Below are 26021 nucleotides of genomic sequence, written 5' to 3'. Positions count from 1 at the left end.
ACATAAGATTTGATACATAGAAGTTATCCTCAACAAATATTTAAAAATTGAAATTGATTAGTAACACCAGGGGACTTTGATGATGGGAGGGGGAAGAGGAGGGGATGAGCCAAAGGAAGGAGGGCAAAGGGTTAATTTTAATGTGGAGCATTTAGAGAAAAGGTAGGCTTGGGTGATGTTTCACTGTGGACTTCTGAAAAATCAGAGGGCACCACGATGACAAGTTTGCCTGGAGGAAGGGAATATCTGACTATATTTTGCCATTCTACGGAGGTCTCTGATGATGGCTGTGCCCTCCAGCTGGTGAAGTCATTTCTGATACCTTGCAAACATACAGATTGTCAACACACATGGTGTTTGGTGCTCATGGAATTTGTTTAGGGGGAAAATAATCTGTTAATGATTTCTATTTTACAGCTCTATCCCTGTCTCTGTCTCAATTTTGTGCTTACAGAGAAAATGAAGGAACCAGATGATAAGGATACTGATGGGGGGAAATCAGAGAGATCAAAGAGTGATGGAAGGCAGTCTCATTCTTCTAGATCTGCATCAGAACGTGAGTAAAGATTATAATATACACTTAGGGTCTTGATTATTAAATTTGAGTAAAATAATTTTTAAAGAGTGCATATGTAAGTTTATACGACAGAAAGGTTGACTTGTTTAATTCCCTTACTAAACTCTAAGTTCTTTAAGAGCAGATTCTGTGTTTTAGTCATTTTATCTCTAGTCCTGTAACACAGAAGTTACTATCATCTCTATGTTGATAATGACCCATTTCACATCTGGTCTGGCTCCTTCCTGTAGGGTCTACAAGGTCTTTAATGGGCTTCTCTAATACAGTGTAGTGGAAAGAGAGCTGGACTTAAGTTTTGAGTCCTAGGTCTACCACTTGGATAAATTATTTCACCTTTCTGAGCCTCAATTTTCTCACCCATAAAATGATCGTTGTGAGCTGTTTGAGGATTAAATTGGATAACATATGTGGAAGGATATCATAGATTACAGATAGAAGGGAAAGTGAAGAATTTTCTAATAAGATTCTTAAAAGATGACTGGCTCTTTCTGTCTGGGCATCGTGGTGTTAGGTGGCCTAGTGGAATATTGACATTTTTAGTTCTAATCCTAAATATAGTTTCAGAATCTAATTTTTACTATTCACCTAGAGGAGAGCAGGTCCTGGGGAAATCAATTCATTTACAAAATGTACATTAAATTCTTTCAATTAATCTGAGGCATGTCTGGTAAATCCATGATTTCTCCGTATCGTATTTTATTTTAGAGGTCTATCTCCTCTTGCTTGGACTCTTACAACAAGGATTTCTGCTTAAGTCTTCCTGTCCATACCACCATTAGAGTTATCCTTCCAAAAAAATATGATTATATCACTCTCCTGAAAAACTTTAGTTTGCTTCCCGTTTGTTTTTCCATTTCCACTTTTCTCCACTCCCTATGTTTCTGACACAGGATTGTCTACTTTTTAGTTTCTAGTGCTTTGCAGTATTTTCCTGGATGATTTCTTTTTTCTTTTTTTTTTTCAAATTTTGTTTTACAGATCTTTATTGGAGTATAATTGCTTCACAATTCTGTGTTGGTTTCTGTTGTACAACAAAGTGAATCAGCCATATGCATACATATAGCCCCATATCCCCTCCCTCTTGCGTTTCTCCCTCCCACCCTCCCTATCCCACCCCTCTAGGTCGTTGCAAAGCACCAAGCTGATCTCCCTGTGCTATGCTGCTGCTTCCCACTAGCTACCTATTTTATATTTGGTAGTGTATATATGTCCATGCCACTCTCTCACTTGGTCCCAGCTTACCGTTCCCCCTCCCCGTGTCCTCAAGTCCATTTGCTATGTCTGCGTCTTTATTCCTGTCCTGCCCCTAGGTTCTTCAGAACCAATTTTTTTTTTTAGATTCCATATATATGTGTTAGCATACGGTATTTGTTTTTCTTTCTGACTTACTTCACTCTGTATGACAGACTCTAGGTCCATTGACCTCACTACAAATAACTCAGTTTTGTTCCTTTTTATGGCTGAGTAATAAAATGTTTGCTGGAACTCACCAATGAAGTATCTGGGCCTGTAATTTTCTTAGTGGAAAAATTTTTAACTGTGAATTCAATTCCCTTAATAAATAGAGGGTTGTCTCTTCTTTACTAAGTTTTGTAACTTTGAATCTTTCATACAATTTATACATTTCTTCTAAATTGTAAAATTTGTTGACATAACTCTGTAGGATCTATTTTAATTCCCGATACTGAAGATTTGTATTGTCTCTCTTTTATTTCTTGATTGGCCTAGCTAGGAGTTCATCCATTTTGTCGATCTTTTCAAAGAATAAGGTTTTGGCTTTGATAATTTTTCTATTGTTTTGTTGGCTTTTTATTTCATTGAGTCTTGCTTTCATTTTTATTATTTACACTAATTCTATTAATTATTTTATTTTTATTATTTTTATTTCCTTCTACTTACTCTGAGTTTTGGGTTTTTTTGCTTTTCCTTTTCTAGTTTCTTGAGGTGGAATATTAGGTCATTGATTTTTGAGTTTTATTATATATGTACTAAAAGCTATAAATTTCCCTCTAAGCATTGCCTTAGCTGTATCCCACAAACTTTGGTGTTATATTTTAATTATCATTTACTTTGTAATGTTTTATAATTTCTTTATTAATTTCTCCTTGACCCATACATTATTTTTAATTGTGTTTTTAATTGCCAAATGTCTTCTGTAATTTATTTTTAATTTACTGCTGTTATAATCAGAGAATATGCATATTTTGTATTATTTCAATCTTTTAAAAGCTATTAAAACTTGTCTTACATTCCAGCAAGTGATCTCTCTTGGTAAATGGCCCATGTGCCTTTGAATGTGTAGGTGTAGTGTTTTTTAAATATCAGGTGGGGATGTTTGATAGTGTTTTTCAGATCATCATATCTCATGGAGTTTTTGACTGGTTGTTCCATCAGTTGATGAAAGATGTGTATTACTGTAATATTAACTAAGTAGACTGTGAGAAGTAAAGGATAAATATTATAATCTCTGAAGCAATTATTTAAAAAACAAACAAAGAAAAGTAGTTAAAAAGCTAACAGAAATTAAAATGGAATTTTAAAGAATAAATAATCTAGAAGAATAACAATAAATGGTCTAACAGAAAATTGGAAAGAAGAAATAGAGGGAAAATGAAAGAGTGGGAAGTGCACAAACAGAAAATAAATAATTAAATGTTAGATCACAATCCAACTATACCAATAATTATATTAAATATTAATGGACTAATAAGTCTTGTAAAAAGGTACAGATTTTCAGAATGGATAATAAAAGCAAGAACCCACTATATGATGTATGAGACACACGTTAAGTATTATGATACAAATAGGTTAAAAGTAAATTGATGGAAAAATATATAGTAGGCGTACAGTAAGCATTTGAAGGCTGAAGTGACTATATTAATATCAGATAAAATAGATTTCAAGACAAAGAGTACTATCTGTGACAAAGAAGTACATGTCACGATGATAAAAGGAGCAATACATTAGGAAGACATAACTATCATAAATATGTATGCATCTAATAACAGAGCATCACAATACATGAAGAAAAATAGAATTAAAGGGAGAACTAAATAATTCCAAAATTGTAGTAGGAGAACAGTCTGGAACTCCATCATGGCCAAAATGGAAGTCCCAATTATTAATTTTTGTATATTGTTTTTGTATGTAGTAACCATGCAAAACTCTTTTAAAAATTGTAATAATTATAGGGAGTCCTTATGGATGTTCTATGTGCACAGTCACATCAGTTGCAGACTTCCTCATTGTGTTCCCAATCTCACAAAGGAGGTGGAGGTAAACAAGGACCAGAGAGGCAAGCTGTATTCACAGGAGGCAGCCTGCCTCTGTGGCAGCTGATGAGGAGAGGCACCACAGCTTCATATTTCTATTGCCTAGAGGGAAGAAAAAGCTGAGGAAACTCACCTATAAAATCCTGGGTCAGGGACTTCCTTGGTGGTCCAGTGGGTAAAACTCTGTGCTCCCAATGCAGGGGGCCTGGGTTTGATCCCTGGTTGGGGAACTAGATCTCACATGCACGCCAAAACTAAGAAGTCCACGTGCCACAACTGAGTCTCCATGCTGCAACTAAGAGCCCACATGCCACAACCAAAGATCCCACATGCTGCAGCTAAACACGCTGCAATGAAGATCTTGAGTGCCATAATTAAGATCTAGTGCAGCCAAAATAAATAAATAATTAATTAATTTGTAAAAATCCTTGGTCATAAAACAAACTTTCAGCTGGCTTCTTTTGAGATCTGTGGCTATGGTGTCTCCTCGCCTTGGTTACCTCCCTTTGCTTCCTCCTGCACCCATCCTTGTTCAGTGTCCACTAATTTTGCCAGCCCTTCCACCAGCCAGCCCTGCCATACATTTCTGATTTGAGGCTTTAGCAGCTTCTAGTTCTACAAAAAATGACATTTGTAATTTTGGCTTTCACTTTCAATGTTGATTTTAGATTATTTCCAAGAATAGAAAGACAAATGCTGATTTGTACATCAAACCATAATCCTTCCACCTGTCTATTTTGGGATTATAAAAAGTATAGAAATCTTTGTTGTCACCAAGTTGCTAAGATCTGCTGCTTTGCCAATCTGATTTAATGTGTCTACTTCCTGTTAAATTAGTTATTTTCCAAACTCCACTTTTCCTTTCAGTGGCACAACCCTTCAACCAGGCTCAGAATATTCATTTTCAGAAAAATGATTTGCTCCCCTTCATTCGTATTCACTTCTGATTCCTTTATCAGTGATTCCCTCATCCTAGCTGGCAGCCTGAACTCATCTAATGGCAGCTTGAACTCTGTTCCCAGAGAGAGGCAGGCCAGCAGATAATATCCTAATCTTGAGATGGGAATATAGTGTTTGATTGCAACAGTCACAAGAAAGAGCTAAGAAATCTGTTAAATGGTATTACTGGAGAGTGTTTACCCAGGGCTCTTCCCTAGGGGAGTTCAAGAAGTGGGCCCCATTTAGGTGTCCAGGATTACTTTCTTTCCAACCAAATGCATGAATCCTACAGAACCCTGTCCTCTTATTCTGCTAATTGGATTGGCCCAGCTTTCTCACCTCATTCAAGTTAGTCTTGGGCCTTGTTCCTCTTCTTTTAGCCTCATCTCAGATAGACCTACTAGGTGGTTCTACTCTGTTTCTGACCTACTTACCATTTCTGCCTTATTATTCTGAAAGTTCATCCAGCCCTTTCACCTGCTGGACATGGTATATGTGAACCATAGCCATGTTTGGACTTGATCTGAATGTTGGCTTATACCTAGGTCTATTCTACTCCCATTCCAATTCTTTTTCTCTTCTAGCTTGTCCTGAAGCAAATAGTCTGATGTATTCCTAGGATATCACTCAGACATAGTCATACCCAGAGGAGTTTATTCTTGAATATGCATTATTTATCTTTGACATAAAAGGTCCTTATAATAACATGTTGTTCAAGTGAAATTGAACTGAAAAAATGATAGCAACATACTAGCCAATCTTTTTTTCTTTATCCTTTACTTTCTTGTAAGTGTGCAGTGGTAGGAAATAGACTGCAAATGACGTGAAAATGGAGATTTACTCACAGGAAAAGCTTTAAAAATTTTTTGTAAAGCTGCAAGAGTGACCAAATAAAATGATTTTTGTAGCAATTTTTGAGTTTAAAATTCATTCAGTTTAGAGCACAAACGAATTGGAAGTATTAGGTACTTTGGGAATAAGAAATGTTTAATTCAAATTTAGAAATTATTTAATGTTTAAGACAATGTTTAATTCAAATTTAGAAATTATTTAATGTTTAATTCAAATTTAGAAATTATTAAAACAAATTATTTTGTATAGCCGCTATGAAAGAGGATTACAAATCTGTTGAAGATACCAAAGGTGAAACATTTACTGAAGGGGAAGAATCATATTTAGGGGACGATGAATTCTATGTGGAACATTTGGAAGGAAGTTCAAGTTCATTTCAAGATGATTATGTGGAAAGCATTGGAAGTAAGTATTACTAGTTTTCTATCAGTACTTGTCACTGTTTTAACTGAACAGTTGTAAATCCATAAAAGAAATGGTTGCAGGAAGTGTGGAGGTGATAAAAGAAAGAGCATCAAACATATCCTGATAGGGTGCTTTAGCAGCTCTGGGGTTGTGTATTCTGAGTATCACATACTCTCATACTGGGTTTTTCTGAGGAGTGGGATTGTCTAAGGAGTGATCTATCCCACATTAGTGAGACTTAACTCTCCCTTAGAACTGACCGTGTGCTGTCCTTTGAGACTGCCGGAACCATGCAGGGCTAGGCGTTCACCCCAGTGCACACAGGCGTGTTGCCTCTTCTTCCATGCTCACTTGTGGGTGGCATCCTACGTCCGGGCCAGAAGTAGTAGTTACTGCTAGAGTATCATGGGCTACGTACATTCCTCCTGTCTTCATGAAATACGATTTTAGGATTGACCAGACACTCTTCTTAGTTAAAATATTTTTAATGTTTTAGAATCTCAGTACATGGAAACTCCTGTCCCAGATGCAGAAGAGGCAGAGGAGGAAATTGAGAAGAAAATATCAGAAAGCTTCTTCTATGATTATATGGAGCTTGCTTCGATGCCTTTTGTGACTCCGGATTCAAACATACCGCTGGATCTTCTTACACTTGTGTATCCACTCCAGTTACCTATGTATAATCTTGGAATTTCAGCTTTTTAGGTCAGGGGTTGGCAAACTGCAGCCCATGGACCAAATCTGGCCTCTGGCCTTTTTCCCTAAATAAAGTTTTATTGGAACACAGCCATGCTCATTCATTTACATGAAGTCTATGACTGCCATCACACTGCAAGGGCAGATTTAAGTAGTTACAACAGAAATCATCTGGCCCACAAAGCCTAAAATATTTACTATCTGGCCCTTTACAAAAAAAGTTTGCCAACCCCTATCTTAGGTAATTCTAAGAAGCTTAAGATAGAAATGCTTGATCTTAATTTAAACTAAGCTTTTGTTAGCTTTTGTTAGATGCCAAATAACCATAAAGAGATATGATGCTTTTCTGGCTGTCCTTTCAGGAGATGTGATGTGAAGGAGATCAGGAGGCCTCTTATCCCCATTTATCTCTACCAGATTGGCACCCCTTTTTCAATGCCTGTTAAGTTGAAATCATTGATCTCCCTGCTGGAAACGCTGACATGGCCATTGTCAGGCATTACTGCTTTCACGTTATTTACCAGATGAGTTACAGAGAAGACAGCCCTGAGGAAGTGGGCACAATATAACCCATTTTAATAGAAGAATAAAAGTCTGTGAAGAAAAGTAAAAGTGGGATGATTAACAAGGGGATTTAGGGTTTGCCATCACTTTATGATGTTAGGTTTGTGAGGCGCTAGTTAGGAGACAATTTCCATTAAGGCCCTTGGTTAGCAATTTAGCATGCCTACCCTCAGAAGGGCAGTGGTTATGACAGTATGGCCTAGACACTGACTGGCCTCTTATAAAAGGGGTGCTGAGAGGGGAAGGGCAGCATACTTCCTGACTCAGTTTTGCTTTTTATGTAAAAATAGAACATGTTATTGTTATTATATCTTCTAACTTTATTTCGATCCCAGGTGTAACTAAAACTAATTCACCCTGAAATTTGTAAACTGGAGTTTTCTCTCTTGAGGGTCTTTTTTTTTTTCCCTTTGTGGCCTTTGGACAGGTTACTGATAAAAGTTATGCTGTTGGCCTTCTAGTCGATTTTTTTCAAATGAAGTGGTTTATTAGTCACCTAGAAGCTTTTCCTGAAATGCACGTGCTCTGATAGCTTCCTGGACCTACTGCATTATTTCCACGTGGAGAGGGGCTTGGGTATATATGTACTCTGAAAAAGCTTCTAGGGTAATTTTGATTGTGCTGCCTTCTCCCAGCTCTCAACACTGGGGATTTGGTGCTCCTGAATACAAGGATCTCTGTATTAGGGAGATGTGCCTAGCCTGTAAGTAAGGGAGTCAGAGCGATCTTGACGTTTGGCTCAGTGCATGAATCCTTTCTATTCATGCTGGAGGAGTGGCTGTATAAGCTATGGACTTGAATACTTTCAAAACCAGGGCAATCACAAAGCAGCTTATCCCATTTTTGAATAGCTTACATTATTAGAGAGCTCCTCCAGGCCTTGAATTACAATCTGCCTTTCTGGAATGTCCTGCGTTAGACTTAGTCCTACTCTCTAGAGATGAACAAATATAATCTCTATTTCTTGTGAGAAGCTGTAAGAAGTCTGCTCTCATGTATCCCCATATATCCTTTTAATTCTTTATCTACTTCAGTTTTAACATTTGTGTCTTCTAAATCAATCAAGAAAGTATAATTTATAAAATATCACCTAAACCACAGCATAATTTATAGAAGACACTAAACAGCACTTAAGGCAGTGTTTAAACACCACTTTAAAGTGGAGGTCCTAGATGGACATGGACAAACAGTGAAGGCCCTGGGCCTCTGATAGGAAGTTAAGAATAGGTGCCAAAAGGGAGGATGAGATAAAACAGAAGGGAGGTGAAGGTACGTCGGAATACATTTTAACATTTTCAGAGCTCTGCTTAGGGACTGCCTTGTCCTCTGGGGTTCAAAGGGAAAGATCAGACTCTAGTTATTCATTCATTCATTCATTCATTCATTCAACCGAATAGGCTCAAGACTCTGTGGTAGGCATCCCAGGAAACAGATGAATGAGAAGCAGTCTCTGCCCTCAAGCAGGTTGTGATTGATTTAGCGGGAAAGTGTTTGGCAAGCTACAATCTAACCCATTTCTGCATTTGAAAGGGACTTCAATCAAAACAGCAGGAAGTAAGAGGGAGTTTCCCCCTGAAATTACAGATGATAATATTAGATAAATGATCATGTCTCCCATTCCCTGCTGTCATCCAAGTTAGTGAAGGGATGGTAGCCCACTTCTACCCTCATAGTTAGACATTCTTCTAGCCCTTTAGAGTATTACACGGGCACCTGGGAAAAGGGAAAGTAGAGAAGGAAGAAGGAAAGGTGAGAAGAGTAGTTTAGGGAGAAGGAAAAAGAGGGTATAGGCAAAACTCCCTGCCCCACACCAGGCTCTGTAAAGATAAGGGGCTGTAGACTCTACTCTTCATTTGTGAGGCGGCCCTAGGTATTCTCCATGAGGGCAGAATAGCTTCATCTAGATCTTGGATCACATATTCATTTGCATTTCTGTATAAGATTCAATTTTAGGCATTAATGTCTTTTAAATTTATAAAACTCCTTTTTTTTGTACAAATGCCCTGAAATGTTCTCTCTCTCTTTTTCAATTTAACTATGAGGCAATGAGATAGGTATAGTTACTTGTAGTTAGTTATAATTTATGTATTCTTCACAATTCAAATTGCATTAATTAAAATTTGCTCTTCCTTTTTTACATTCTACATATCGTTCTTGTTAAAAGTTTTGTATAATTTCTTTCTCTGAAAATATTTACTTACAAATAAGGGGAATCGTCTAAAGTCAGATTGAAAAAACAGAACAAAAACAAGGGCTCAGGAAATAAGGATTGCTCCAGTGACCCCTCAACTTTTGTGTTCAGCAATGAATTCTTGGAAAATAAGAATATATCTACTTAAGATACACTACATAATATATTTCTTTGGCAAACTATAATTTTTTAATAGGTTGATCTCATTTAGTTATTACACTTATATCTTGGGTTATATTAATTTGAGCTTGAACGTAATAACAAAGTACACTTAAAAATGTTTTATAGCTCAGTTATTTAAACCTCTGTTTTCAATTAATGCAGTTTTACTCTATAGCATAAACGCGCACACACGTATATACTCATCTGCACACCCGTACATACTAATGATCTTGGAAAGGAAATGTTAGCCTATTTGTTTTATATACTTATATATTATGTTTTAGTCAATTTTTATAATTTTTCATATGATTAAATTTCAATTATATTTATGTGAATTTATTACAGTAGTCACATTGTCACTGGTGTGTCAGAATTTCACAAACATGTCAGAATTTTAAATATCTTATCTTTCAGCATCAAGGAAGAGGCCCACATGATCCTTTTACTATGTTCAGTCAACAAACTGGACAGGCTTTGGGAGTACAAAGATGGCAAAGACAGACTTTCTCTCACATTATAATGTGATTTAGTTTTGGCAGGAGAGAGGAAAATGAAATTGTTTAGGAGACTACTTTGCTCTCTATAGTACCCAAATAGAAAGTTTATTTTTTATTGCAAAGAAAATTAATGTGCTTTCAGGCTTTTCCTAGGAAAACTAAAATATTGGCTGAATCAGAGTATGAGAATTGTCACCTAATTGAAAAACAAGATTACATTAGTAATACAGTAAATAACTCTGAGTTAAAAATATATTCATTTCGTTACTTTTCCCCTCTCTAGGATGGTTATGTTGTCTCACTTGTTTTCCTTTGCAACTTTCCCTCAGACATTCCTTTGGTTATGACTGCAGAAAGCGGGCCAACCTACAACTTCTGGACAGCAATATGGTGTTGTACGTAGCTGGGAACCAGCTGATCCTTCTGAATTTGGAAACCAAGGAACAGACCTACCTGCGAAGTAGCAGTGGCAGAGGAATTGGTGTCATTGGGGTATGACTTTAGTAACTTAGAAAACAAAAATCCATCCATGTGTTTGTCTGTTCTGTGGACCAGCCAGGCTGTGAGGAGGGATTACACGAGATGCACAGCAGTCTTTATTCTAAGGCATTTTCTTTCTTTTTTTTTTTTTTTTGGCGGTAAGCGGGCCCAGCCGCTCCGCGGCATGTGGGATCTTCCCTGACCGGGGCACGAACCCGTGTCCCCTGCATTGGCAGGCGGACTCGCAACCACTGCGCCACCAGGGAAGCCCATGAGACATTTTCAATTCGCGATTACAACCACTACGTTCACTGACATTAGCTCCATGCAATATTATAATATGATATTAATAATATTATCATCTCATTTTGCAGATAAGGAAACGGGCTAATAGAGGTTGAGTGACTTTCCCATAGTCATGCAGGGTTTTCACAGTGAATGCTATGTTGCTATTCTGCAAAAATACTGAGATAACACAAATGATAATTCACATAATAATTAAAGCTAAGTGCCAGATAAAAGAGTTGAACATTAGGAAATGAAGCATAAATTGTACATTCAGTAGTTTCAAGCAGTTGACAAAAAGATCTGTGTGTGATTTCGAGTCTGTCTCTTCATTCCTCCTCAGGTGTCTGTCTCCATCAGTCATTTTCTTTCTTGTATCTTCAGCCTTTACTTCCTTAGGCATCCTCAGCATAAAAGAATACTAAATCAACTTGTTCTCATTTTAAAAGGCCCCTCTCTGGGAATTCCCTGGTGGTTCAGTGGTTAGAACTCTGCGCTTCCACTGCAGGGGGCGCGGGTTCAATCCCTGGTCGGGGAATGAAGAAATCGCAAGTCGTGCGCACAGCCAATTAAAAAAAATAAAAGGCAAAACCAAAAAGCTAGGTATATATACACAAATACATGCTATGGTGGCACCAGCTGTTGCAAATATTCACGGGCCCGACATGAAGGCTCTGTGGAGGAAGTCGGTCGGGACCATCTCAAAGTACCATGAGCCCTGAGGTCCCCCCACCCACCCATCTGCAGAGGACTGAGCAACATCTAGCCTACTTACTTTTCTATCACTTTGTGGCCAATGATAGTTTTGAAATGTCCGTTTTTCTATTTTGTGGCACGATAATTTGGTTTGAGGTCAGTAGTTAGAGGTGTAGTGTGAACTAGAATGCTAACCCTAAACCTCACCCTCCTGGATCCTGAGCGCTTGTGTGTCGGTGGGGCTCTTCTCCGTGTGTGCTGGGGCTGCGGGTGCCCAGGCAGTGACAGGGACCTTCCTCCACTGCCCATGTCACTTCAATTTTTCTGAAATAGTTATCCATTTGTGGATGAGAAATGCTCTCGTGAGGCTATGAGAAAGCCATGAGAAATGTGGTTTGGGGGATATAAGCTCTCTTCCAGAAAAGACAGGGTGAATTTATGTGTTGAGTGTAAAGTAGACGTCTTGCTTGTTCTAGGTCTCCATTAAAAATAAAGCAAAACACCAAACGCAGGGTAAGCAATTCATCTAACTTAGTTGTTCTCAAAGAGTGGTCCCCAGATTCAGCATCACCAGCATCACCTGGGAAATTGTTAGAGATGTAAATGCAGAATATCAGGTCCCAGCCCCAATTTACTGAATCAGAAACTCTAGTGTTAAAGCTTGCAACCTGTGCTTTAATAAGCCCTGCCTGTGAATCTGATGCCTGCTAAAGATTGGGAACCACTGTTCTAGCTCTTCTGATGGCAATTTAAAAAACTGTAGGGTTAAGACATGACTCTCTTAATGAAAGTAAAACTTAAAATGAGTATTCTTCTAGTTTTCAGTTTAAATTATATCCATTGTCAAATATTTATTAGATGCCCAGTTTTGAGTTTTCTATTAGAGTGGATCCTAATAAATAAATTATAAAGTAACAGATGCTAAATACTGTATTAACTGAGTGATTTATATGATAATCTCCCTTTCAGTGCTTTAGTGAGATTTTATCTTTTATAGGTTCACCCCCAAAAAACTTACTTCACAGTAGCAGAAAAAGGAGTTTCCCCAAAGATTATCATTTATGAATATCCTTCTTTGAGGCCCTACAGAATACTTCAAGGTGAGTCTAGTAGAATCTTTAAAATATCTCACGTTTAAGGTTAACAACATTTTGAAGATGTAACATTATTGTAGCAGTCAGGGTCCTCCAGAGCTACACAGCTGGTGGGAGATAGAGATTTATTTGAAGGAACTGGCTCATGTAATTACGAGGGCTGGCAGATCTGAAGTTTGTAGGGCAGGCTACCAGGCTGGAAATTCTTGGGAAGGAATTGATTCTAGATCTAAGGGCAGAACTTCTGCTTCCTCAGGGAAACCTTAGTTCTGCTTTAAGTGCTTTCAACTGATGGGATGAGGCCCACCCAGGTTACCAAGGATAATCTTAACTGATTATAGATGTTGACCACATCTACAAGCTATCTTCACAGCAACATCTAGATTAGTGTTTAATTGAATAACTGGTTACTATAGCCCAACCAAGTTGACACATAAAATTACCATCACAATTATCTTACAATTCTGTTTTCCATATAATTAATTTCAGTAGTCAATTTAAAAAAAAGATTTTATTTTTCAGAGCAGTTTTAGGTTTACAATAAAATTGAGAGGAAGTTTCAGAGAATCCCACATACCCTCTCCTCTCACCCATGCTTATATTTTACCAAGGATGAGTCGATGTTAACAGTCACAATTACCCAAAGTTCAGTTTCCCTTAGGGTTCACTTGTGGTGTTCTGCATTCATTTAGACAAATGTATAATGACAGATCCATCATTATAACATCATTCAGTATTCTGAATAGGAGTTTTCCCAAAGCCTGTCCTAAATATCGTCTGTGCTCTGTCTATTCATAACTGCCCTACCCTCTTTGGCAGCCACTGATCTTTTATTGTCTCCACAGTTTTGCCTTTTCCAAAATGTCATATAGTTGGAATTATACAGTATGTAGCCTTCTCAGATTGGCTCCTTTCACTTAGTAATATGCGTTTAAGCTTCCTCCTTGTCTTTTAATGGCTTGATAGTCTATTTCTTTTTAGTGCTGAATAATATTCCATTGTCTGGATGTACTACATTTTATGTATCTGTTCACCTATTAAGGGGCATTTTAGTTGCTGTCATTCATTTCAGTTACATATAAGCGTATATATAAGCATTCATTTCACCTACATAACACACACACACACACACACACACACAGAGACATAAGCATACATAATCAAATACATTATTGCTTTTATTTTGAACAGTTATCTGTTACATCAATCAAGAATAAGAAAAATAAAAGTTTTATTTTACTTTCATTTACTCCTTTGATTCTCTTCCTTTATGTAGATCCAAGTTTCTGACCCATATTATTTTCCTTCTTTCTAAAGAACTTCTTTTAACATTTCTTGCAAGGCAGGTCTCCTGGCAACAGATTCCCTCAGTGTTTGTTGGTCTGAGAAAGTCTTTATCTGTCACTGTTTTTTGTTTTGCGGTACGCGGGCCTCTCACTGTTGTGGCCTCTCCCGTTGCGGAGCACAGGCTCCGGACGCGCAGGCTCAGCGGCCATGGCTCACGGGCCCAGCCGCTCTGCGGCATGTGGGATCCTCCCAGACCGGGGCACGAACCCATGTCCCCTGCATCGGCAGGCGGGCTCTCAACCACCAGGGAAGCCCTATCTGTCACCTTTGAAGGATAATTTTGAAGGGTGCAAAATTCTAGGTTGGTGTTTTTTAGGTAAGATTTTGTCCCCCCTCTTTTTCTTTTTTCCCCAGTATTTTTTTTTCCTTTATCTTTCATTTTCTGTAGTGTTTCTGGGCATTTATCCTGGTTGGTGATCTCTGAGCTTCCTGGATCCATGGTTTGGTGTGTGACATTGATTTGGGAAATTTCTCAGTCATTATTGGTTTAAATATTTCTTAGGTTCCTCTTTCTTCTCCTTCTGGTATTCCCACCACACATACATTACACCTTTCGTATTTGTCCCACAGCCCTTGGATATTCTGTTCTGTTTTTATCAGTCTTTGTTCTCTTTGCTTTTTGGTTTTTGAAGATTCTGTTGAGACATCCTGTAGCTAAGAGTCTTTCCTCAGCTGTGTCCAATCTAGTAATGAGCCCATCAAAAGCATTCATTTCTGTTACAGTGTTTTTTTTTTTATCTCTAGCATTTCTTTTGGGTTCTTAGGATTTCCATCTCTCTGCTGACATTGCCTAACTGCTCTTATATGTTGTCTGCTTTATCTGTTAGAGCCCTTTGCATATTAATTATAGTTGTTTTAAATTCCCAATATGACACTTCCAACATCTATGCCATGTCTGGTTGTGCTGCATGCTTTGTGTCTTCAAACTGTCTTTTTTTGCTTTTTGGTATGCCTTGTAATTTTTTCTGGGTAGCCAGACATGATGTACTGGGTAAAAAGAACTGCCCTTAATAGGACTTTAGTCACCTGGTGGTAAGGTGTGGGGCAGGGGAAGCATTCTCTAGTCCTGGGATTAGGTCTCAGTTTTTTGGTGAGCCTATGCCTCTGGATTGTGAACTTCACGAATGTTTCTCAGCATTTTTCTCCCCACTTAGGTAGGACAGGATGGCTAGAGTAGGCTGAGGTGGATATTTCCTTCTCCAGGTCAGTTAAGCTCTGATAACATTCCAGCCGGTCAGGCTCTGGTTAATTAGTTTCCCCTGAGGGCAGACCTTATTAAGAAGAACAGAAGGCTCTCGGGTATTTCAAAATGGTTCCTTTTCCCCTCCTTCTGTTGGAAGCCTGGGGGGATTTTTCTAGATATTTTTACTTTAGGAATCTGGTCAACTCCTGGAGGTAAATCTCACAATATTGTTGGGGCCACCTTATGACTGGGTCCCCCTGGAGTTTTTGATTCTCAGACTTGTCCACACTGAGCCTCCAGCAATTCGTCAGTTAGAGTTCACTGGCAGTGGTTCCTTGAGCTGTTCTGGCTGTTTCTGCTTGGAAGCCTCTGCTCTGGTGAGTTGCAAATCCCTGTATTTACCTGGTGGTCTCTCCATTCTTGGGGGCAGGAGTTTGCCCTGGTTCCTTTCTTCTCGTATAGATCCAAGAAGAGCTGTTGATTTTTCAGTCTGTTCAGCTTGTTACCTGTTGTTAGGATGGAATGGTGATTTCTTAGTTCCTCACATGCATAACCAGAAACCTGAAGTCATCAGTTTTTATTTCGTGAAATTTAAAGTGACAGATTTTAAATTGATTTCTCTCTGCTGTCTAACATGCTTTTGTGTCACCCTTTCCCGCTTCATAAAGTAGAATGTATTCTCAAAGTGTTTTTCTCATGCAAAGGGTGATTAAGATTTCTTCACCCTCCCCACCTCCCCCCATATCATGTAGTTCATTCTACAGCCAAGGGTGATGAGTGATTTTGGAATTATTTCTTTAGGGGAGTCTTGGCATCCTTGCACCAATGCACACCACTAAGGGTGCTCTCTCTGTGGCCTCTCCTGCTGCGGAGCACAGGCTCTGGATGCGCAGGCCCAGCGGCCGTGGCTCACGGGCCTTCCGCTCCGCGGCACGTGGGATCTTCCCGGACCGGGGCACGAACCCGTGCCCCCTGCATCAGCAGGCGGACTCCCAACCACTGCGCCACCAGGGAAGCCCTCTCTCCTTTTTTTAATTTAGATAATACACTTTTGAAAAGTAAGTGCTGTCCGTGTTCATTAGACTTGCATTCATCTTTTCATCCTTTCAGATGGGACTGATCTGGCCTATGCATATGTGGACTTTAACTGCGATGGTACCTTGCTGGCCTCTGTTGGTGGCAGCCCAGACCACACACTGACAATCTGGAATTGGAAAGAAGAGCAGCCCCTACTGAGGACAAAAGCTTTTTCCCAGGAAGTTTTCAAGGTTACTTTCAATCCTGAAGATGATGAGCAGCTTACTACATCGGGATCCGGCCACATCAAGTAGGTTGCGTGACTGATACAGGTGCTAGTCGTTTATTGTTAGGGTCTTTTCTAAGAGGATTGACCAGCTGGAGACATTTTTGCTGATGTTGTTAACATTAGGATAATTTTTAAATGTGTTATTTAAAAAACTAACTGTAGTGCAGCTTTTCTAGTTGAATATGGAGATTTTATTACTGAAAACAGCATAGATAAAAAAGGGGCTTTTGAATTTTGCTTGCTGCCTTCTTGTAGGCTTCACTTCCTAAGAGAGTTTGTATGATGTCTTACTAACATTGGCGTGCTGTGTCCAAGTTCATATTGAGCTTTCATATCCACTGTTCAATGTGTTGTAGGGATACTGTGAGATGGATAAGTCATCTTGATGTCTCTGAACTCAGTCTTCACTTGTAAAATAAGAATTAGAACCATTCCTGATGCAGGACCCTCAATACTAAATGGTAACAGAGCCTACTCTTGATCTCAGGTCTCTGGGTATTTTCCACTATATTATACAATTGTTCTTTGTTCAGGATGGAATTGATTTTGTCCTTTATTTAACAACCTTCTAGCACCACTCTCGAGCTGCCCGTAACTTGATTCCCAGTGTCTATGAGAAAGGGGTTTTTTAATCTATCTTAAATTCTTTTCATTCCAATTTAAGTCTGGTCCTTTTGAAGTATAGAATAATTGAACAGATTTTTAAATCTTGGGGAAATTGTCAACTAACTCTCTGCTGGCTATAGGTTAAAAAATTCTAATTTTTCCATTGCTTACTAGAGTGCATATTTTCTATGTACCATGTCTTTGGGGAAAGATAGACCTTGAACAATTTCATGTGTGGTGTGCTGTAAAAGAAACAGAGGAAATGGAAACATATGATCAGGGGACCTACAACAGCCTTGGAGAAGGGTGTTGGTCATTTAGACTCTTGGCTTCATATTATTGGCTTGTTGATACTGTCCATTATCTATTCTACATCCAGTTGGTAGGCCAGATTCTTTCTTTTTTCTACATGGTTTTTCAACAATCTGACTATTCATTTGTTTAGATTATGAATAAGAAAATATTAGTAACTTAACATTTATTGACTTTATGTGCTAGGCACTGTTCTAAAAGAGTTTTTCAACAATTTCATGAGGTCAGTGCAAGTAATATTCTCATTTTACACATGAGCGAATGAAAGTACAATGTGATCAAGAAAATCACTCAAAGTTACACAACAAGTAAATTAGAACTTTTGGAAAACTTTTATATCCTCTAAAGTGATACTATGCAGTAGAACTTTCTGCTAGGGTGGGAGTGTTCTGTGCTGGCCAATCTAGTAGACAGTAGCCCCATGTAGCTATTGAATACTTGAAACTGGTCAGTCTGAATGAAACACTGATGTTTAAGTTTTATTTAATGTTAATTACTTTAAGTCTAAATTAAAATAGTCAAACGTATGGCTATTGCATAGGAAAACACAACTCTAAAATGTAAGATCTGCAAAGGCGGGGACTTTTTTCTTTTTGGACTCTTTTGCTCCATGCCGAATTCATATTGCCTAGAACTTTGCCTGACAGGTAGTTGATACTTAATACATTTTAATTGAATGAATGGATAAATGAAATAATATGTGACTATGAAATATGTAAATGTTTGGGTGATATTAAAATTAAAATAAATAAAATTTCTTTGAGGTACATTCAGGCTCTTATCTGTTGGCAGGTTCTGGGAAATGGCTCAAACATTCACTGGCCTCAAGCTGCAGGGTTCATTGGGTCGATTTGGCAAAACAGCCACTAATGATATAGAAGGTTACATGGAGCTCCCAGATGGGAAGGTAAGTACAGCTACTATTCTACAATAATGAAATTATTGAAATGAAATGAAGTGATATACATATATGAAAGCAGTCTAAAAAGCACTGCCAATATTGGCAATAACAGATACTATAATTGCAAATATCATGAGCATTTAATTTTACCTTTTCAGATTATCAATTTTAATTCTGTGAAATTGTCATAATCCACATGTACATATCATTTTGTCTTTACTCAATATTATATACACATATAAAGTATGAGAACATTTTCATATATTAACATAGTGACTTACTTGTCACTTTTAACTATGTCATGGAGTTGCAATGTTTATAGTGTTTATCTTTCCCTTCTCTCTCCATTGCCATGATCCTCCAAGAGGACTTACTGGGTCAAAGGTTATATACAGTCTTGTGGCTTTTGCTTTTATTACCAAATTATTGTTCAGGAAGATTGGGCCACTGTATAGTGACATCTACAACACTGCAATTTTAATCTGTTAGTTTCTTCTTCTTCTTATAAAATTTATAGACATATTGCCTATAGGATCAGTTCTCCATTAATATTGTATAAGGCTTCCTATTAGGATGAGTTATGTAGTATTATTTGTGGTCATCTCAGTTATAAGTAAATGCCCACATACAAATATTACTCTGAGGAACCAAATGGTCTAGTCATTGCCTAGTAGAATATTCTTAATTTGAAATCATGGTGTATGGTAGGAAATAAAAAGTCTTGGGTGCTGGCTAAATTATAAATTATATATCCAAACCTATAAGATGATAATAAATCATTCCAGCTTCAAATTCTGTAAGAATTAAGCTAAAGATCATTAAAAACATGGTATGAGATATATCTGAAAAAGGTTCAGTAGAGTTTGTGTAGAGGTAGGGGAGAAAAGAACCCATTTTAAGTGAAAGAGCCACAAAAGGAAATATTTAGAGTTAGGAGTAAATATTATATATTTAGAGGATTAATTGGAGTATTCATGTTGGGAACGAGTGGGAAATGAGATTGAGAAGTATGGTGGGGCCCTAGTGTATGAGGACTGGAACAGCCAGGCGGGACTGTTAGGTTCCGGAAGAGTAGAGTTGCAAATGAAAGAAGTTATATATCAATTTGGCCACAAATGCCAAGCATATTAGAAGGGAAATGTGGAGTCAAGGAGATGAGCTCAGGAGGAAGATACTGCTTTTATGTAAGAAGAGATGATGAGAGTCTGGACTCTTCTCAGGACAAATGGAAGAGGGAAGCTAGACATGAGTGACATTTCAGAAAGAAATGCCTTATAGGCTTTGGTGACTTTTGGTGGTTTTAGTTACTGGACAGAAAAAAAGAAGTCTAAGTAAAGACAAGTGGGCTGAGGCTTAATAGGTAAAATAGGTAGAATAGATAAGCATAGGAAGACTGGAGAAGTAGGAAAGACTGAGTAAGGTCATAAGTTCCTCTAGGTGAGAGGAAAATGGGGCTGCAGAGTCCTCGAGCAGGCAGGCAAGAATTAGATCAGTGTTCCCCAAAGGGCATCGCATGCAACATTCTTTTGCACAGAAACTCTATGAAAAGATTCTCCTGGTCAAATTCCTTTGCAGCTAGAAATTTCTCATGGTGATTCCCAGTGAACACTTCTGTATTAAAGCTTCCAAGGGGGGCTTCCCTGGTGGCGCAGTGGTTGAGAGTCTGCCTGCTAATGCAGGGGACACGGGATCCTCCCAGACTAAGGCTCGAACCCACGTGCCGCGGAGCGACTGAGCCCGTGAGCCACAACTGCTGAGCCTGCGCGTTTGGAGCCTGTGCTCCGCAACAAGAGAGGCCATGATAGTGAGAGGCCCATGCACCGTGATGAAGAGTGGCCCCCACTTGCCGCAACTGGAGAAAGCCCTCACACAGAAACGGGGACCCAACACAGCCCAAACAAAATAAATTAATTAATTAATTAAAAAAGAAAAAGCTTCCAAGGGGTCCTAGAGAAAAGAAACTTGTTTGACTTTGTGTTTCCTAGCATTTGTCTTCTGAGGCAGCGTTAGTTAGAATGGGAGGTTTTGAGCCACAGCACGTGGTTTAGAACCCTGACTCCTCTGAGTAATTTTGGGCAATGTACTTAATTGTTCTGTGCTTCAGCTTTTTTACTTTATAAAATGGGGATAGTAATAGTCAGGACTTCCATTGGCCCAGGTGGTTCCTTTGTGCAAATGAGAAAAACTGTCTCTTCTGGGAAAATAAAGTACCCAACCTGTACAACAGCACATGGTATCCTTGGTAAATGTACCTAGTTCATATAGTTTTTAGGATTAAATAACTACATATGTTAAGCACTCAAGCGCTGCTTGGCATGAAGTCAATACTCAATTAGCATTACTTATTAGTTAAAGATCTTAAGAACTAGTGTTTGGTAGTACATACTTTGGGAAGTGCTGGATTAAGTGCATTAATGTGAAGTGGTTCTAGATGATCATCCTTATTTGACATTGAATTATATTCTGCTATAATTTGCTGAGTTCAGTACTGACCTCACAATTATCAAACATAACATTTGATATTATCACTCTTAAAAAGTAGAATTTCATCTATCAAGAACTTTAAACATGTCTCTAAATTTTGACCCGGTAATTCCACTCCTGGGTTGTGTCCTTAAGAGATGTACAAAGAAATCTACTGCAGATATGTTTGAAAAGTTAACCAACATACACAATGAGGTAAAACTATGTATAATGCTAGGAGCAAATATGTCGAAATGTGACAAGTGGTTGTTTCTGGGGTAGTGAATTTTCATAGCTGTATTTTCTTATTTTAAAAATTAAAAAAATTTTTGACTTTCATAACCAAGAAAAATCTTTAGAAACAAGTCTCACCAGCTCTCTTGAAGCATATATACACGTTTGTCTGTCTTCATGCACGTTCTTTCCTTTCCGCACACCTGCCAGGTGCTCTCAGGGTCAGAATGGGGCAACATGCTGCTTTGGGAAGGTGGCCACATCAAAGTCGAGCTGAGTCGAGCTGCAGGCAAGCCTTGTCACCAGGGTCCCATTAACCAGATAATGCTGGACGAGGGTGAAGTCATCACCATCGGGTCAGATGGATGTGTTAGGGTAAGTTTTCTTTACACTTGGACAGTAGCACCCACATCAAAACCTTGCAGATCACCCTGTGGGTTTTATCAGATTTTTATTTCTCATAAAGGTCACTTGATGAAGGAGACCAGTGGTCATTTACTCCTAGGGCCAACTCATTTTAAATAATGCTTCTCTTGTGGTAAATATTTAAATTCTAGTCAAAATTCATTTACATCTTGGCACTGAAGTTTTCTGAGGGGACCTTTTGTTATTTTGATTCTGTTGTTGATATATCAATAGTAGCTTCGGAAAATGAATATCCATGTTAGCACAATATTAACAGTGGTCTCAGATGTCCTTCCAAAATGCCTGGTATGAATGGGTCATTTTCTAGGGACAACGAGGCCAAACATTTGTTAGTTATTTTTTACTGAGTTTACCGATTAGAAATACAAAGGTGAGGTGATAGGGTTTGCCTGTGGGTGCTCCCTTCCTGGTGCTCTGTACACTAGTGAACTCGCTTGTCCTCACCCGTGGACACTGTCCTGCCCATAGTGTGGGCTAAGCTGGGACATTGCTTCTGCATCTCTGTCCTTCTGGCTGTTGTCACACCTCTTCTCCCACCTACCCATGAGTAGGTACACTGCTGTTGCTGCCAAACCTGCAGTCTTCTGATTTGCCTTGTGGTCCCCACAGCATGTATTTCTACTGGGGCCCTTCATAAGAAAATATTCATAAAAGGGAGTATTCTCCGGACATTCTTTAGGAAGTAGCATTATCAGAAGTAAGACTGTATTATTATTTTTTTACTAGTATGGTTACTCTGACACTGAGCTTACGTATGGCTCAAACAATATATTAGAGACATGTCTTCCACACCATTGGCTTTTTGAGTCATGTTAAATTTAATCTTGCTCTATTTTACTCATTGCTCTGAGAATCTTTTGTCCTTTATCATGTCATACAACGTATTCACTATCCTTCCAAGGCATATGTCACCCCCAAATACATCAAAATACCAAGTGGAGGAAAACCTCAGGAGAAGTTAAATACTTCACAGAAGATCCCTTCATGGACATCACTAATTTGCTTCCCCTTTCAAAGTCTGCCCTTATCTCTTCAGTCCTCTATGTTGTAAATCTCTACCTCTCACCCTCTAGGAAAAAACTACTCCAACTCCCAGGAGTTAGTCTGACCCTAGGATCTGGGACCCTCCTCCACAAGGCTACTCTGTGGGGCACCACCAATCCTCCCGAAGTCTGAGTTGTTGAGTCTAGGATGACGTAGCAGGTTGTGGCTACAGAACCATCCAGGCTGGGCTTTGGCACTTCACGGAGGAAGTCCTTCCGAGTCTCTTCACCACATGAAGTGAAACTGTGCTCCCTCATCCTTCCCTAGTATTATTCTGGTCCCCTATCCCAAGAACAACAATCCTTATCTGAATAGTACAGTCTAAATCTATGATAAGGAAGAGAAACATTATCTCATGAAGACATTACCTACATCCATTTTTCTCTGCTTATAATGAAGATAGTGCTTGAATCATTAAGCAAGAAGGTCTGTGTCCCCTTTCCAGGAGCCCATGGATCTAATGAAAGACGAGGCTCGTCATGATGTCTCAGTGTATGACTGAACCATTTATTCCTTGCGGTTGCTATATATGCAGTAAGGCCTGACAGAAACCTTGAAATAAAGTTTACTTTGGGCAAATTAGAATTCTTATTCAGGTCTGTATTTTCTCACTAATCTCCATAAATACAAAGGAAATTATAATAATTCATTATTCCCATTTCAGAGCAAAATCCCAGGGTTAGATTTTGTCTGGTGTTTTAATTTATACCTACTCATTATTTTCCTGAAACAAGAAGAAATGACTTTTGAAAAAAAAATGGGGCCTTTTCTGGCTTATAAAATATACATTCAGAAACTGCTGATTGATTAAAGTATTTTCTTATTTTTTAAGATATGGGATTTTGAGACAATAGACACTGCTGATACTATAGACGAGACTGGATTGTTAGAGATAGAGCCCATTAATGAACTTCAAGTAGACAAGAATGTCAGACTCTTCTCTATGATAAAAATGAATGAAATTGGAAATAACTTTTGGTTGTCTCAGGTAAGATGCACTCTTCTCTCTTTGCTCTTTAAAGTTATCTGGACATTGGGACTTCCCTGGCGGTCCAGTGGTTAAGACTTTGCCTTCCAATGCAGGGGGTGCAGGTTTGATCCCTGGTCAGGGAGCTAAGATCCCACATGCCTCGTGGCCAAAAAACCAAAACATAAAACAGAAGCAATACTGTAACAAATTCAATAAAGACTTAAAAAAATACATTAAAAAAATAAAGTTGTCTGGACATAAAATAGTAGTATAATTTATTGTCACTGTAAATCCATTGTACTCTTAAGACTACTGTTGATACTACAATGAAGAGTTCCCTGAATTTTGATATTTAATTGACTCGTATTTTATACACAGAAAACAAATTAGCATTTTTATTATGTTAAATTGACTATAAGTTTTATGAGATTGCTTCATTTATTGTGTCCTTGTGTTCTAAGATGCATGAAAGTTGCTACTGTTTAATTTCAATCACACTTTAAAATATATGTAAGTTTTTGGTATGTTTTGTCCTTTAACTAAATCATAAAAAAATTCCTTTAATTTGATAAAAGTCCAAAACGATGAACAAAATATTATTAGGTATTTAATTTTTTAGGATTCCAATGGAGCCATATGGAAGCTTGACCTTAGCTTTTCAAATATTGTAAGTTGCCTATTTTTCTTTTTTCTAATTCTCATAGTATAAACCTTTGTTGTTATTCTTTAAAAGATACTCTTTTTCCATATTTCATCATTGTTCTTATCAAAAACTTGCTCAACATATCCAAAGAATTCATACTGTCTCTGTCTCTTTCTCTCGTTATGACTTTACATAAAAAAGGATCTATCTCATAACAGAATTTACAAGAAAAGTGGCAATGACAATGCCTAACATTATACAGTGCTTTACAGTTTTCATAAACATATGGCATTTTAATGTGTATTATCTCATATCCTCACAACTACTCTGTTTTGTAGGCAGGCAGTTGCCATCATCTCATTTTACTGATGAAGAAATGGAAACTGGCATTTGAAGTGACTTGTGCCAAATCACACAGCCATCAAGCGCATCATCTGTCTCTCCTAATTCCAAACTTCAGCGCCCTTTCTATCTTACGATGCCTTTTCTTATTTCTGTTCAGATAAAGTCACACGATACAGGGTTCTAATTGCATTTCTTTAAACTTGGCCTTAATTCTGTGTTAGCCTATCTTTGAGCTCTAATAGGATCTTTTTTTTGTTATCAGACCCAAGATCCAGAATGCCTCTTCTCCTTCCATTCTGGAGCCATTGAAGCCTTGGCCGTCTCTCCTCTCACTTATCTCATGGCCACTACTGGCTTGGACTGTAAGTAGGAACTCATATTTGGACCTTTGTGTTTTGTTTTCAATTCATTTTTTAATGTGTTTGATTAAAGTATTTGAGAATTTTTCCAAATGGGAAGCTTCTTAATGCAAGTGAGGTGAGTTTCAGGAGAGGGGAAAGGGCCCAAAATATGGCAACCATGGTTATTGCGAGAGATTAAAATAAAGACACATCAATAAGTTACTCTTGAAAATACGATTCATCTTGGCGTTATCCACAATCATGCTTTTCCTTTTCTTTCCATCTCCTTTCTTCCTTCTTGACTTACAGTGAATCTATGTGGACTGTGCAAGGTGAAATTGATCCACCCGTCAATCATCAGTTGTTTCTTTACTACAGTCGTCCCTTGGTATCTGTGTGGGGATTTGTTCCAGGACTCCACTGATACCAAAATCCACAGATACTCTAGTCCCTTATATAAAGTGGCATAGTATTATTCATGTTTATAAATTACCTGATTGAGGGTATACATGTAAATTTTTTACTAAAGAAAGGCCATTAGATTATCAGTTAATTTTTATGATGTTTCTTGTTTAGTGCTTAAATGTGAAGTGAGCTAAAGTTATTAAAGATATTTATATATATATAAATGTTTCTTTTAAAACTGTCTTTCTGTAGGCTCTGTTAGACTCTATGATTTTGCTAGCAAAACTCCTTTGGTTCAGATGAAATTCAAACAAGGAGGTACTGCCCTTGCTTGGGTACCACGACTGGTAAGCTTATTGTTATAATGAATTTCTACTAGAATCTATTTGTAAATATGGTGTATTAGTGCTATTTCTTAGAAACACAGATATTTTATGACTCTGGATTTTAGAGAAGAACAAAAATTTTAGTTCACTCAGAACGTGATCGAAATCATATCATGACTTTGCTATTGTGGTTTTGGTTCTGTTTTAATGAATATCTATTGTTATGCCACCTAAAGTTTAGAAATAGTTCCATGTTAAAAAGTAATTACCTGATGGGCTTCCCTGGTGGCGCAGTGGTTGAGAGTCCGCCTGCTGATGCAGGGGACACGGGTTTGTGCCCCGGTCCGGGAAGATCACACATGCCGCGGAGCAGCTGGGCCCACGAGCCATGGCCGCTGAGCTTGCGCGTCCGGAGCCTGTGCTCCGCAACGGGAGAGGCCACAACAGTGAGAGGCCCGC

At 38.3% G+C, this 26021-nt stretch overlaps 1 protein-coding gene across 1 annotated transcript in view; it reads left to right on the top strand.

The window, feature by feature from the left end:
• Positions 1-459: 459 nt before the first annotated feature.
• CFAP44 (cilia and flagella associated protein 44) overlaps positions 460-26021 on the top strand; it is a gene marked incomplete at its 3' end in the record, with an annotated part of 117712 nt that continues 92150 nt past the window's right edge. The window contains exons 1-12 of the mRNA XM_007453147.1: positions 460-556; positions 5890-6045; positions 6542-6701; positions 10485-10647; positions 12614-12716; positions 16351-16567; positions 18257-18371; positions 21273-21437; positions 23365-23520; positions 24122-24169; positions 24753-24852; positions 25489-25583. Coding sequence (XP_007453209.1) covers positions 460-556; positions 5890-6045; positions 6542-6701; positions 10485-10647; positions 12614-12716; positions 16351-16567; positions 18257-18371; positions 21273-21437; positions 23365-23520; positions 24122-24169; positions 24753-24852; positions 25489-25583 — 1575 coding nt within the window. The remainder of the gene's footprint in view (positions 557-5889; positions 6046-6541; positions 6702-10484; positions 10648-12613; positions 12717-16350; positions 16568-18256; positions 18372-21272; positions 21438-23364; positions 23521-24121; positions 24170-24752; positions 24853-25488; positions 25584-26021) is intronic.

The sequence above is a fragment of the Lipotes vexillifer genome, unplaced genomic scaffold (assembly GCF_000442215.2).
Source record: "Lipotes vexillifer unplaced genomic scaffold, Lipotes_vexillifer_v1.1 scaffold1319, whole genome shotgun sequence".
In the NCBI taxonomy this organism is placed as follows: domain Eukaryota; kingdom Metazoa; phylum Chordata; class Mammalia; order Artiodactyla; family Lipotidae; genus Lipotes; species Lipotes vexillifer.
Note: the sequence above shows the minus strand (reverse complement) of the source record. Positions and strands in the feature narration are given on the sequence as shown.